The 17,037-nt window shown below is 29.0% G+C and overlaps 1 protein-coding gene across 1 annotated transcript; it reads right to left on the bottom strand.

The window, feature by feature from the left end:
• Positions 1–9,966: 9,966 nt before the first annotated feature.
• LOC136978895 (uncharacterized) lies at positions 9,967–12,129 on the bottom strand. The gene has a single exon (XM_067274731.1). It carries the CDS (start codon positions 12,127–12,129, stop codon positions 9,967–9,969), a length of 2,163 nt encoding a protein of 720 aa, XP_067130832.1.
• Between the last annotated feature and the right edge of the window lie 4,908 nt (positions 12,130–17,037).

The following is a 17,037-nucleotide window of genomic DNA, read 5'->3' on the forward strand; positions in this document are numbered from 1 at the left end:
TTCATAACGTCATGTTTTATTTTTAAAAATTTTAAACATTAATTATACTTTTATATCATAAAGTATATACACTTACAGCTTATGAAGTTACATAGACTTTACACAGAAGTTAAATTTAAACATTTCGATTTTGTTTTCAGAAATAACTCGTGTAATTTTTCTGAATACTTTATAACCACAAACCATTTCAAATTACTATATATATATTAATAAGAAGTATTTGAATTATACTTATTACGTGTCAATTATATCAAATAACTGCCATTTTTATACATTGATTTTCAATCATCGTTCTATATCATATTCAGAGGTCTAATAAAATTTCCATAATGATCGGAAAATAACATACTACAATACTATCTTCGGAAATTTATGAAGTCATTATAAAACAGTCATTTAGAAAGATATTATTAAATCTATACATATATTACAGATGTAATATTTATCTTCATTTTACAGAACTCCATTCAAAGAGTATGGAAATGTATATCTATACATTATTTTTAGAAAATATTCAGTCGAATATCGTGTCACACTCATCCTGTAAACTGAATTTACGAACGTAGTTAGTGGCTCGTGTCACTTAGCGAGAGATAAACAATCGAAAAACGATCGAGAGATAAATTTAGAATTTTCGTGTAGGCTTTCATTTCAGTGTGTGTTTAGTCTCAGGTGTCATGGCAACCACAGATCTGTTCTTTACACTACTTAATTCGTTCAAGATAACATCATTCATTGAAAATTCAACAAGGTTTATAAATCCTTAATTAATTCAAATCAATTCGAGCATTTATAAAGTGAGTTTAAATTATTTACATTTTTTTTTTAAATTTAAAATAATTTATATTGTTATAAATGTTATACGTAATATTTTTATAACTTTTTCTTATTTTTCATATATGTATAATTATAATATAAAATTATAATATAATATAAAATTATAATAGTAATACATTAAATATCTTCAAAATTTTATATGACAGTCGTTATGTTTACAAAAAAACTAAAAAAACAATAACTATAATATTTTATATTCTTGTAGATTTATTGAATTCATCGTATTAAGCTATGTTGAAATATTTGGCATCCGGCAATTGAAACAAAATTTTACTTTTAGAATATTTGATATACAACATCTAAGATGACTGAATAGGTTCTATTGGGATGCTGTAGCCATGACAACCATCACTTCTAGATGAAGGCAGACGAAATTTCTAACGTTGACATTTCCGAATCAATCGGAAATTAAAATTAGTATTTTCCTCTTTCAGTAAAAGATCGTCAAGCACTTCGTGTTTAGAAAAAATATAATAAAAATTAACAATTTTTATTATTAGTTTTGTAATCTATAAACAAATTGAGAAATTAAATGAAGAAATATTGTTTATATATATATATAAAGCAAAGGGTATTTTTTCTAAACTGATACACTCTTGTTTCTTTTACAATCTACAAGAGTGATACGATTTTCTTTTTCTGAGTAAAACAGAATTTAATAAGGAATTTCAGATTACGTTTCCTTTTCAATTCTAATTTTACTTAATTAGAAGCTATTTTCTACACGAAACTAATTCGGATATAAGAATTAAAATATTTAGCAGAAAATGGCAATTAAATCTAACACTACTTTTTAATTAAAAATCAAATGAAAATCTACATGAAAAAATTATTCCGACAGAAAGAAACCATTTCAGAAATATTGCAGGTAATTGAACAGAATTACGACGGTTCTTTTAAATTGTTGTATGATATTTAAAACAGACTCGTAATGATAATTTAATGAGAGAATATAATATCATTTAAAACTTTTAACATTTAATTATCATTACTGTTAAAAGTTTTATTTTTGTAAATTATAACATCTGAATTTTCTAAAATTTAAGTCTTTGTATTGTTTTAAAATTATAAAAGTATAATGTTCACGAATTTAAACCTGGTTTTAATTGTAATTTTCAATATTAAATTATAAAAATATCATCTATTATAAAATGTCAAAATTTTATTTAGTGTTCAGTCAAAACAATTAAGCTTATGTAAATAATAGTTTAAAAAATTAAATTATATTTTATTTATATGTTAATTTGATTACGAAGTGTGGTTTTCTAAGTTTATGAAAATTCAGTCACGTTTAATTTTTTACATATAATTACTTGCATTAAAAATTATTCTTTATTTTTGAACTTAAAAGGTATAAAAAGTTAGATATATAAATTTGTCTTTGATTTACATTGTATTCACATATGTTAATTTAAATTAATTTCTAATTTATTATTAAAATACATCGCAAAATGTATTACTTTTTAAAATAATATTTCCAATAATTTAAACAAATCTTTAAATGAATAATAATAATTTCATTTATAATTTAATTTCTATATAAAATGTATTTATTTATTTGTTTAATTTGAATAATAAATATTTAATAACATTAGCTTGATAAACTAAAAACTAATTTTTAATTTTAAAAAATAACCGCACTATACAAACAGTATAAATGAAAATAAAGGAAACTTTTATTTAAACCAATAGACTAGCTATTCTCTCTTTGTCATCCAGAAGTTACATCAGTGTAATAAGTCTTATTAATAGGTTATTATCATAGTAAACTAATGATAATAACAGTTTAAAAAAGGACAAGAATCAATAAGTATAAATGAAAAGATTGTCGTTTAATATAGTATTTAAAATGAAATATTGAAAATATATTTACATTTTATCTGTTAAGGTAACTGTCACTAACATCAATTAAGTTGTCCTGTTTCTACGACAAGAGAAATCCTAAAAAATCCTGTAAATTTTCTTCTACGTAATATAAACTTAAAACTATTTTTTTTAAAAAGGCATTTTCCGTAATTAAGATAAAAAGTTTTACATGGCTTTTAAAATTGAATAAAAAGTATTTTTCAATGATAAATAATATATTTAGATTGTTTTAATATATTTAATAATCTTCAGATAAATAAAACTTATAAAATGTCTTCAAAACCAGAAACTCTTTAATGTTAATTTAAGTTAAGATCTTACTATTGTATACAGATTTTATAAGACATTATTATGATAAAAATTTTAAATCTTTTCGATTATAATTCTGTTCGATACAACAGATTTTAAATTTTCATTTAATACAACATTGAAAGGCTGCCATGTTTTTCGCTTGCTCCATGAAGCTCTGTATAAAATTTTAAATATTAATTATTTATTAATTAAATAAGTCATAAAAAGAAAACATCTATTCTATTCTTTAGAAATGCGCAAAAAACAGATAAAATTCTGTTTTAAGATCTTATTTCATATGTAATAAATAATAAATGATTTAACATTTGTTTGTTATTCAACTTCGTTTAAACGTCAATTTTTAATATTCATAATTAAATATTTAAATTTTTTCATCTTACGCAATAACAAGAAAATAAAAATATAAATTATGTAACTTTATCAAATAATGAATAAAATTTATTAAATAAATGTCTTACAAATTATTTACATCGTCAAACTGTAATTGCATTAATACAGAAATAAATTTATTAGATTAACGATTTAATGCCTAATGAATGCTATTTTCTTAGAATACAATAATTACGTTTCATTTTAATTGTTATTTTCTAGTGACTCTCTGTCTGTATGTTTTTTATAAATTTATTTTTTATTTATTTATTTTAAATTTTCATTTTTTATTTCGATTTTTGCACACGAAACAATAAATTCGTAAAAAAGTACAAAAATGTAATTTAAATTTAATGATAATTATTATTTATGACCTTAAATTAAATTTTAAATTTTGTTAATCACTTCAATTCAACTCGATAAACTTTTATCGTATAAGGAGCAATTTCTCGGAGGACAAAAATTGGGATACAATATTGTCGTTTTTTTTTTTTTTTTTGTGATCTTTGTGCCTTAGGATGCTGACAATAGTTCTCTATATTTTAAAATTATAACAACTTCTCTTCGTCCAGCAACCATTAAAGAAGAATATAACCTTCACAAAGCTAATTGGGCGGGTTTCATAAATGCTGTCTCAAGTAAGCTTGACTTTTCCATCTTGGAGGTTTCACTCTCATCTGAACTCAGCATTGATAACTTCTGCCAGCAAATTAATCATGTTATTCATTCAGCCGCATCTATCTCAATTCCGAAGAAATTTGCTCATCTCAGGTCAGTACTGTGGTGGACTCCTGGGTTCACACTCCATCGCAAAGAAGTTAACAAGTTGAGACAAAGATATCAAAGGCAGAGAGATTCCACTTTAAGAGTAGTTTTTGAAACTGATTATAGAGAAGCAAAGAGAAGTTATGTCAAGGAACTACGCAAGGCAAAAGCAAGTTCCTGGAAATTGTACTGTAACACAAAAGGAAGTGATAATCCTTGGAGAAATATATATATAATTATTAGTCGCAGTAAATCAACTAACTCTACTTTTAAATCTGTCCAGGACTCTGGGGGGTTTACTCATGACATTTCTTCCATCCTGCGCTGCTTGACGGATATGTACTTTCCTGATGACAATCCAGCTGATGATACCGAATTTCATGGGAAACTGAGATCCCTTATGACTGAAGCACATTCTAGCTAATCTACGGATTTTCCTCTTGTCACCGAAACTGAACTTAAGCAGGCTGTGTTTTCTTCCGCACCTACCAAGTCTCCTGAACCTGATGGCATTTATGCAGAAATGCTATACTCATCTTGAGCAACTCCTTTTAAAGTTGTTTAATGGTTGTTTACATAATTCATTTTTTCCGTTGTGTTGGAAAGTGACAGAGGTTAATCTTATTCCGAAAGGTTCAACTAGCACAGAAACCCATAAACGGTTCAGATCAACCTAGGTTGTAGGTAAAGTCTAACCTTGGGTAAAGTTTTTGAAAGGATTCTGCTGAACAGGCTCAAGTGGGAGGCTTCTCATAACTGGTTCTCTGATAAAAAAAAAAAAAAAAAAAAAAAAAAGAAAAAGAAAAAAAATGGGGATTTATAAAGGGAAGATCAGCAGAGGGTGCCCTGTTTAATTTGACAGAATATATCCAGAACTTAATGATAGGAAATACACAGCAGTAGTTTTTCTAGATATTACATGGGCTTTCGACAATGTTTGGCATCCTAGCATCATTAGTCATCTTATTAAGCTGCGCTGTCCGCCTTATCTGATAAGTGTGATATGTTCTTATCTAAGGGATAGGAAGGTTTGTCTGGTATCACAGAGTGTTTTTTGTGAAAAACATCTTATTAAATCCTACCCGCAGGGCGGTGTACTATCTCCATTTTCTATGGAATCTTATTGTAAACTCTCTTTTGTGCAATAATAGTATAATTGTCAAACATTAAACAGAATCTGCTCAGCAAATAATTAATTCATCACACTACACCTTTTGTGTTGCCGAGATAGTTTTTATTGCAAAACTAACGTTTTCGGCCTACTCTATAGGCCATCTCAGGCTTAACAAAAGAAAAATGGAACATTGGCGTTCCATAAGATAGAATACATATGTTTCCTATTTTATGGAACGCCAATGATCCATTTTTCTTTTGTTAAGCCTGACGATGGCCTATAGAGTAGGCCGAAAACGTTAGTTTTGCAATAAAAACTATCTCGGCAACACAAAAGGTGAATGTGATGAATGAAGTACAAATGTCTTCATATAAGCATTTGCAGACAATATTGTGATAGCCTATCAGCATGCAGATCTTCAAATAGTGCAGGAGAAACTAAGTACAGCCCTGGATTCTGTGCAAGACTGGGCACAAGAAAACAAACTTTTATTTAGCACAAACAAAACTGAAAGAATGCTCTTTACCTCTAAGTATAAGTATTCGTTCCCATCTCTCAAACTCAATAATGTGATTATTAATTGGGTCAGCACCCACAAGTACTTGGGTGTCTATCTTGACACTAACTTAACCTACAAAAACCATCTAGAGTACATTTTAGCTCGGGTCAAACAATTTGGTAATCAACTCATGAGATGTGCATGATGTACTGTACCTGGGGCTTAACTTCTGCAGCTATCTCAACTTTGATCAATGGAGCTATCCTGCAAGACGACCTATGCTTCTAAACTTCTTAATGTGCAACATCTTTTTCTGTTGAAAAAAGTTCGTTGCTGTAGAACTGTATCTACAGATGCTCTGACAGTTCTGGCAGGTGTTCTTACTTGGCCCCTGCAGGCTAAGGTACTCCAGTATTATGTGAGGACAGGTTGCATCAGCACTTTCCATGAGCGTCTCTTTTGGAGGACTGGTATCAACTTATTCCCACGTGGGTGGGCTGTTCACAATGGCTCTTTGCATCCAGCTGACTTCAACCTGCCTGATGTGTCTCTTGATATTCCTATTCCTGGGTCTGCTATTCTGAGTGACGTTTACATCTTCACAGACTGTTCTAAGTCTAAGCTAGGTGTTGGCTCAAGTGTATGTATATATACCCATTTACACGAGAACCCTCTGCACATTTTTAGGCAGCGTTACAATCAGGCTACCACTATATATCAAGCCGAATTAGTTGCAATCCATCAGGCAGTTCGATGGAGTTTGACACTTCCTGACCGATTCAAGTTATTTCAATTTTTAGTGACTCTAAAGCTGCTTTGACCTCTCTTATGAATATTGACTTTCGAAGTGATCAGATTAGGAATATTCAAGAAACCGTAAGCTTAAGTTCGAAATATTTTAAATTCTATGTCCCAGGACATGCAGGTTTGATGGGTAATGAGATAACAGATGCTGCAGCAAAAGATGCTTCTAAAGATGAAAATTTACCTCTGACTTTACAACCTTATTTTAGAAATGTCCTGACAAGGATAATTTATGACCATCATATATCTGCATGGAACCAGTTATGGACTTCTTCTACTAAAGGAAATGTCACCAAGATGTTCTACCCATCAGTTTATGATTTCCTCAAGAATTCAATTAAGAATTTTTCCTATCCTTTTCTCAGATACTAACTGGACATGGTAATTTTAATTGCTATCTAGCTGCACGTAATTTGGCCAGCAGTACCCCTGCTCATGTGCAACGGGTAAAGCTGAAACTGTAAATCACATAATCTACGAACGTCATATCTATGAAGTTAAACGCTTCAGGCTAATGCTGGAAGTTCTGTCCTTGGGATATGGTTGGCCCTGTCCAGCCCATATTCTTGTGTCCAAGGAACTGTGTGCTTATTTTGTTATTTTTATTAGGGATATTTTTAAGTTTTTTTTAAAAATATCCTTAATAAAACGGTTAATAGCTTCTTCGAATTCCAGTGTTAGTTAACCATGTTTGATAATGTATGTGCTTTGTTCATTTTCTTACCTACCTCTTGTCATTTTATGTATGTAATTAGTGTAATTATATATATACATACATATATATATATATATATATATATATACATTTACGATTTTAGCCATTGCTGACGGAAAATTCTTTACATAATTTACATATTGAAGCGGATGAGAGCCTACAATAAAAAGTCGACTCTACCGTAAGACTGTTCTTGAGGTGTGAAAAGGACGTATGTTGAAGAAAGATGAAGAAACTGTAGAAATTCTGTTAAACTCTTTGTGGAAATTTGTTAAATTATTATTCTAAATTTTAATTGTTAACACGAAAAAGTATCTTAATTAATCATTATCATCATCATGCCTCAATTTTTTATTTATATATATGTTTTTCAGATTAACTGCGACGACTAATTTATAAACCTGATCAAATTTTACGATGTATCGCGACTTTTAGGACACTGAATTTCAAATTATACGAAATATATAAACTACGTGTTATATATTTCACATTTCTAAACAGTTTAACATTAGAAAGTTGAACTTATGATACCAGTTATGCCTAATTTATTTTTAAATACTATTTGCATCTTATTTGATATGAAATTATTAGCATTTAAAATTAAAATTTTACAATTAAATATGCGTTAATACATGTTAATTTTCAATACTATAACAAGAAATACTGTAAATTATAATAATGAATATAAATTATAAATATTGTATTGTTATAATAATAACTTTAATATAATAAGTTAACAAAATTTAAACAAATATCGTCTTAATACAAATAGGACTACATTCAATAAATATTGTTTATTCAAAATATTTAGAATATATTGATTGATCCTAAAGCATTTTCATTCTAATCAATGTAACTCTATTCTCATTAATTTATAGACATTAAACTATGAGAATTTCGGATTAAATGAGTAAAATCATCTTAGTAAACTCTTATTGACTGTATTTTTATTCATATTCTCTCACAGTGATACTCAATATAACATTTTAATCATTTTTTTGTGTATTAAGTAATATTTCTTGTATATATATATATATATATACTAGCAGGTAGGCCCGGCGTTGCTCGGGCAAAAGTAACGATAGCAAAAATTAAGATTATTACATTATAGTCAACCTTACCCGTTTTCACAGAATGCAAGAATTCGGTCTCCCTGTTTCCAGACTAAGTAGAGAATTTTTAGGTAAGTCTAAAAATATGTTGAATTTCCCTCAAAAACAAAAAAAAAAAAACAGCATCTGCGTCTTGCACCTCGCTTTCTCTAACAATTCCATTGTTGACACTTCCATTATTGATGGAAGTGTTAAGCCTTAATCCTGTCCCTCTCCCCCGTGGGGAGGAATTTCGAAAAATTCCTTCTTAGTGTGCGTTCTCATGATGTACCGTAACTGTGTACCAAATTTCAACTTTCAACTCCTAACCGTTTGGGCTCTGCACTGATTATTATTATTATTATTATCAACTCGTCTCGATTATATATATATATATGTATATTAAGTATATATATCTATATACTTACTATATGTATATAGTAAGTATCTACCACATAATTTATTGTTATGATATCTAAAACTAATTACAGTATGTAATTTCGTTAGTATTTTTATATACGAAATTTAACGAAATCACATCATAAAGTTTCTTAAAATTCAAGAAAAACTGTGTTAATTTTTGACAATGTTTTTTTCGAAATATATACCGTATTTTACGGACTATAAGACGCACGTTTTTCTTCGAAAAATTGCCTCCAAAATTCAGATGCGTCTTATAGTCCGTAAAATACGGTAATTATTGAATATATAACTGCTGAATTATACAGGGTCCGATGGATATTAACTTTTAAATATGTTAAAATGAATTTTCATGTACAATACAAGATTTCAAACAACATAACTTTTTGCCATTCACATTTCGAAGAGGGCATCGCTCCATTGATACGCAGACACTCTTTGCATCCTCGAAGTATATGAAGATCGTCCACAAAATATCGAAATTTAAGACAAAGATTCGTCATGCAATCAACATATTCTTGAATATGTTGCGCTACTCTATGCCTAAATGACATACTTTGAAGATGAGAAGAGGGTTTGCACGTGATATAATCTTCAAAACACAAACAACAAATTATGTTATGTAAAATCTTGTAAAAGAAAATTCATTTTAAAATATTCAAAACTTAATAACCGTCTAGTTATAATCACCCATTTTCTGTCGGTTCCTTTATTTAAAATATTGTAATTATTAATTAGAAAAAGTTAAAAACTTTTTATAAATTTATCATTCAAATTTATATAGGAATTAATTTTTAATTGGTTTTAACTATTCTATTCATTAAAAAAATTGATAATGATTTTTACATATTTCTATAAATTAGATACAGTATATATTTTTTCATAAGACAAAAAACACCTTGATGCTGAGAACGTTTAAATTTAATCAAAAACAAACGTTTTCGGCCCACTCCATGAGCCATCGTCAGGCTAACTACATTCGAATACAATTTCGAACAAGCAATTTCAAATTGAAATAAACTACAAAAAAAGAACTCACGCGCTACGCTGGATAACGTAAACTAAAACTAATATAAACAACATAGAAAATAATAAAATAAAATATGTCAATGTTACATGTGTACATTGTAAAAATCTATAGTCTATAGTTCTCTAGGCAATCCTTTTGCCGTATCTAATGTATTCCTGTGACTTTTTTAATTAAAAACTTCCAAGCTGATGGTAAAATCGCCGCATCCTTGTAATTTAAGCATTTTTTGGTTAAGCCGGACTTATAAATTTCACATTTTTCGGTTGTAGCCGCAAGTGTCGGCGAATGTATCGGTGTTAAGATCCTGGCTTCATCCCATTTCACCACGGACCCCTCAGTCTGCGCCATTTTTGCTAACGTTGTTGTGCATTTACCCTTCGCCACGTCATATCTGTGTTCCTTAATCCTTTTACTTAGGCTTCTCGTCGTGACCCCGATGTATTCTTTATCAATCTTTAACTGGTCGTTGCTGTACGGTATCGAGTACACACCTGGTTGTTCACTCGGTCTAATTGCATCTTTGTCGTTCCTTAGTAGCCTATATATCGAGGGAGCTCTTTTGTATACAATAGTGCTGTTCATGCGGCCCGCAATACCTTCCATGACCGATGATAGACGTTTATTATACGTGAATTTCGTGATACCGTTTGTCAGATCCCGTTTTTTCTTGTTTACTTTAGGATTCCTGTAAGCGGCAATCAAACGTTCAACAGTTCTTGGACCAAATCCCAACACCTTAGCCACTTGCCTGATTCTATCCAGCTCTCGCATCGTATCGAGTATGTTAGAGCAATACTGAAACGCTCTTCTAATTAAAGCTCTAAACGCTGAGAGCTTATAAGTAATAGGATCATTCGATGTTGACGGTATATACAGCGGGTCGTGTGTAGGTTTGATATACACCTTCGTATCTATTGACCCGTTCCTAAATGCAATACTAATGTCCAAAAAATGTAATTCGTCGCTACTAACTTGCTCCAAGCTCAGCTTTAGGCCATGATCGTTGGAATTCATGGCACTTAAGAATTGTTGTATTCTTGCGTGGTTCCTCCATATAACCAGCACATCGTCCACGTACCTTTTATACATGATTATGTCCTCCTTGAAGTTGTTAAGTGTGATGCGCTCCATTTTTCTTACAACTAACTCGCACAGCAAACCAGACATTGGGCTGCCCATCGGGACACCTTTCAGCTGTTTATAGACTTTACCCTCGAAAACGAAAAACGATTGAACACATACCAGATTTGCCATCATCTCAAGGTCCTTACGGTATTCTACAGCCGTTGGATGTAAGCTATATAACACTTCCATTAGCGCATCAAAACATGAGGATGGTTTGATCGATGGATACATGCTCTCAAAGTCCATTACTGACCCAACCTCATTATCCATTAAGGCCAACCCTTGCAGCTCCTTTACCACATTCATCGGGTTCTTTGTAACAAACTGGTGATCGCCAATCAACTCCGATAAATACGAGTGCATACGCTTTTCCAGTTTATACGTGGGGCCTTTACATTTCTCGACCACGGGTCTAATTTCCTTGTTGGTTTTATGCGTCTTTGCGAAACCAAACAACCTGGGTACACCCGGGTTCGTGACGTGCGCTCCTTTCAGGAAAGGGAAGATTGATGCCAAGGGAGATTTCTCCAACCTTTTTACCTTTCCGTCTATTTTTCTTACTATGTCATGTTCAACCCTTTCGCATTCAGTTTTTCTTATGTAATCTTCTAGGGCCTCAACATAACGTTGCTTTTTCATTACTACCAAATGCTTGCTTTTATCAGCCCTGGTGATTATTAAACCATTGTCTGTCAACCATTTCTTCGCTCTTTTAATATCGGTCCACTCCTTACGCTTCCCTGCATATTTCTCACTTCGGAATGCCGCTTTCCATCTAAAATATTCTTTTTCTATCTCATCCATACCCAGGAGCCCCCTTTCAATCTCAGCTATCATGCCTCGCCAGTTTCCATTACTGTCAAGAGCATAATTCGGTCCTTTATCAAGGAGGCGTTCGACATTTCGGGGGATGTGGACCTGGTCCCATAATATGTACGGGGTTGGTTTCACCTTATTCGATTTTTTATTCGGTTGCTTTAAACATAACCACTGTAGCTTCTTCTTGTACTTCCTATTCAAACGCGTTTCTATCTGGTCAGTCAATTCGACTACCTTTACATTGCTATCTGCCAAAGCATTCGGGTCCTCAGTAAACATTTGTTCCTCCAGGTCTACCAGGTCCTTAATAGCTCTATACTTCAAGTTTTTTGCGTTCCTAATTGATTTATTCAAACAAAGCATTCTTACTTTTTCTCGCAAGGATATGCATTATTCAGGAATCCTGATCCGAAATATCGACACCGGAAACATGCCGTTTATCCGACACTCTTTTAAGAATTCCAACTTGGAGTTTAACTTCACAATACATCGAGGTCACGACGAGAAGCCTAAGTAAAAGGATTAAGGAACACAGATATGACATGGCGAAGGGTAAATGCACAACAACGTTAGCAAAAATGGCGCAGACTGAGAGGTCCGTGGTGAAATGGGATGAAGCCAGGATCTTAACACCGATACATTCGCCGACACTTGCGGCTACAACCGAAAAATGTGAAATTTATAAGTCCGGCTTAACCAAAAAATGCTTAAATTACAAGGATGCGGCGATTTTACCATCAGCTTGGAAGTTTTTAATTAAAAAAGTCACAGGAATACATTAGATACGGCAAAAGGATTGCCTAGAGAACTATAGACTATAGATTTTTACAATGTACACATGTAACATTGACATATTTTATTTTATTATTTTCTATGTTGTTTATATTAGTTTTAGTTTACGTTATCCAGCGTAGCGCGTGAGTTCTTTTTTTTTTTTTTTTTTTTGTAGTTTATTTCAATTTGAAATTGCTTGTTCGAAATTGTATTCGAATGTAGTTAGCCTGACGATGGCTCATGGAGTGGGCCGAAAACGTTTGTTTTTGATTAAATTTAAACGTTCTCAGCATCAAGGTGTTTTTTGTCTTATGATTTAATAGAGTCTGAGTGAAGTTAGACGAATATATTTTTTCTTTGATTTTTGCTTCATATCTTTTTATAACTGTTACAAGTTTCATAGCTCTATTACCATATATTGATCTTATTTTTATTTGAATATCCAATTATTCTACAATATGTATGAACTTAATTCAAATGTGATTTTAATCGGAAGTTTAACAATAAAGTCATTATCTAATGTTATGCATTTGAAGTCATTGATTAATTTAAAACATTTGATTGCGATGCTGTTATAAGACTGAAATTGCATATAAAAAGAGAAATGAAAGGCTTATTTTTTATTTTAAAATAGGTAAAATTCTTTTAAATAATTTTTCACTGTATCATAACAATTATAATATGATATTGTAATAATATTTTAACTTACTATCGAGATTTATAATTGTCATGAGAATTTAATTTAGATCTTTTTTTCTGTTATATATTAACTCCTTAGTAGTATTAAAAAAACGAATAATTTATTGTATAAATACATACATATATATACATAAATATATACAGGGTGTTTTTTTTAAACTGACGGTACTCAGAGACATCTGTAGAGCAATCTAACAGCCGGACTGTCGCCAAATTTGGGAGTGACTAAGGACGACATGGGAAAGAGATTCCGCAAAGAAAAAAGTAATACCCAAATTTGCCGGTAAGGGTGGATTTGGCGCTGTTGTAGCAAAACAGCTAAGAATCTGCATAAAATCTAGCTGCAATTAACAAACGCAAGAATAAATAACCAGACAGAGGTTTCAGTGTAATAACGAAAGTTTAATTTATCAGCAAATAACCTCCCTTCTTCAAAGTGATCACCGTCCTGCTGGACAACACATTGCTTCCTAAACACCGTGTTCTCTACGGCCGAACGTAACATATCCGCAGTAATGTTCATCACAGTTCAAGAAATGTCCTTCAAGGACATCAAGTTTGGGACACTAACAAGAGAGACCTTGGACTTTAAGTAACCCCACAGGAAAAAGTAACATGGGGTTAGATCCGTGGAGCGAGGCGGCCATGCAAGTAAAAAAAAAAAACAGCGACTGATGACCCTTTCTTCAGTGAAGTGCTAGAAGCTGTTTCGCTACAACAGCGCCAAATCCACCCCTACCGGCAAATTTGGGTACTACTTTTTTGTTCGCGGAATCTCTTTCCCATGTCGTCCTTAGTCACTCTCCCGAATTTGGCGACAGTCCGGCTGTTAGATTGCTCTACAGATGTCTCTGAGTACCGTCAGTTTAAAAAAAAACACCCTGTATATATATATATTTTTGTATTTATTCTATATATTATATTATGCTTACATAAAGACTTTATTGTTTGCTGGTTAAATTGCATTATTATTTTTAATTTTCATTTAGTTACAGTTGTACGAAATTTTTGTCAATTTATTTAAAATAATAAATTTTAAGTAAAAAAATGCTAAATTATTCTGCGAATTATTAAAAAAATGATCGTGATTAACGTATTGTTTTCAGTATGTATTGTAAAAATTCTGTTTTCTTTTAATTATAATACTGTATTTAAATTTTATATGATTTAAAACAAGTCGATTAAATAATTTAGAAATGAAAAATCAATATATTCTTAATGAACAAACAAAAAATTATAATGGGATTTAGATAAATTTATTAATTGAATATTTTCTTCTTCACTTATCAATTTGTTTTCTTTTCATATAAATCATTCTGCTATTTGTTACTTATTCTATTTTTTTTATTTCGTATTTCTTTGTAGATTAATAATTAGATAATTAAGTATTATTGCTAAAATACTTGAAAATAGTTAATGAAAAATTTCATTCTCCTCATTACATGACATAAATATATTTCACTTTATTTCATTTCATAAAAATACTTTATTTGAGACATTGATTTATCTTAATATTATAATTAATTTATTAACGTATATCGTTTCAATACAAAAGATCTAGTCATATGCCTAGATCGTTTGTATTATATATCTTTATTATATTTTATATATCTTTGTATTTTCTTTGTATATTGGCTAAATGCTAATCCTAAATAATATGAAATATATGAAATAATAATAAATTTATGTGTAGCATTTAACTAATGTTAATTCTCAGAAAAATTATGTTTTGTTGCAATAGATTATTTCAGAAGATTTATCTTGAAAATATTAATAGCGACAGATTGACATTTAAACTAATATTTTGCAATGACAGTAAGGAAATTAAATAACTGTTTTATTCTAAATTAGAAGAATGAAATTTGAATAAATATTTTAATTAGTTTAAGTACAATTCGTCTACTTTGATCAAGGTTAGCCGTTGTCATAACAGAATCATTATTTAACAGCTATAAAATTATTAAATATAAGTTGTCAATAAACTGCAAACAATAATAATAAATTAAATAAAAAAATATATAAAATTTAAATAATTATATCATTTAGAAAACAGATTTTACAACTTTAAACTGAATGTTTTTAGATATAGAAATATTTTGTACAGTATTATAATTTTAGACTTTTCTTTGTTAAATCTTTTATTTTACTTTTAAAATATGAAATATGTTGTTTAAATTACTTTATTAAGTTTCTATGTTATTAATAAATTAATTTCACCGCTTTATTTGTATTGCTGTTCCGCTTTTATTAGTATCAAGAGATTATCTTTTTTGAATTTGATAATACAGTAATTTGAATAGTTTATAGAATATATGACAATATTTATTTATTGCTTGCCTAAAATAAAAATAATACAGACGTAAAAATAGTAAGATATCAAATTTTATGTATTATTTTATTGCGTTTGAATGAAATTAAGTTTATGTATGGAATTATAAATGACAAATATATTTTGAAAATTTTTTATTTTCAAATTACTTCATAAGGAAAAGTACTTAACGAAATTAAATTTGTAATCTTCTTTGTCTAAACTTAAAAACTAGATAAAGTATTTGCATTATAAACATCTAATTTCGTGATTAAATCTATAAGTCTATAGTTCTTAGAATAAAAATAAAACTAAAATAACACTACTAATTGATGTTTCATGAAATGATAAAAATACCAATAAATTTAATAATTAATCATTTTTTTTTATAACAATCTGTTCTTAGATGTGTAAGACATACACTACCTTTATCTATAAAGCATAAATATACCTTTTAAATTTCAATCTATCTTATATAAATAGAATGAATAAATTATAATACATAATATTATTAACAGTTATGAAGATAAAACAACTAATAATTAATTAATATATGAATTTTAATTTTAGTTATTAGATAAGATATGAGTTTTAAAATATTTTAAAATTAAAATGTATTTAGACAAAATAAATAAATAAAAACATTTTATATAAAATATATTTTTAATATACAAAGAAACAGATACCCCTTAAATATTTTGTATGTGTTTAATTATAATTTTTGAAGAAATTGAATTATATTTTTATTTTTATGATCATTTCTTATAATTTTATCGATTAGATTAAAGTAAGCCGTTTTAATTGATTCATTTTTCAATGTTATTTATATTTTAATTGAAAGTTTTATTGCAATTGATAAAATATAAACAACGTAAAAAATACGAATAATTTTTAGTTTATATATTTAAATTTAAATTTAAATAAATAGGAAATAATATTTCTTTGAAAAACTGAAAATAAATTTAAAAGAAACTTTCATTTATTTTCAAAATTAATATATTTTATCATACTTTTTCTGTATTATCTTGTTAACCTTTACAGCATCATTGTCACATGTAAAATCGAATTTTAATTTAGAACAAAAAAAAAACTAAGAAAATTTAAATATAATCACTGAAAGTTTTTATATCTATTATTATATTAACTACAGCAATATTTAAAAAACAATGTGAATAATTTTAAATACATTTTAAAAAATTTTAAATTCAAATTACGTTATATTTCAGAAATATTCAAAGTAATTTAAATTTTATTTTTCTGCAGATAATGATGATATTATTTAAAAAGAATAGAAATCTTATATAATAATATAAATTTAACGTAAATGAATAAATTTAAATTTTTTTATTATTTAAGAAATATTAGAAGAGCTTCTATAGAGTCACTGTTAAAGTGAATGACAAATTTATTAATAAGTTTTTAAACCAAAAAAAAATGACTTTAATATATTTTATAGATCGAAATTTATTTTCTCATTAAAAGTCTATAAA

Source organism: Centruroides vittatus, unplaced genomic scaffold (genome assembly GCF_030686945.1).
Source record: "Centruroides vittatus isolate TY-2023 unplaced genomic scaffold, ASM3068694v2 contig_563, whole genome shotgun sequence".
Taxonomy (NCBI): Eukaryota; Metazoa; Arthropoda; class Arachnida; order Scorpiones; family Buthidae; genus Centruroides; species Centruroides vittatus.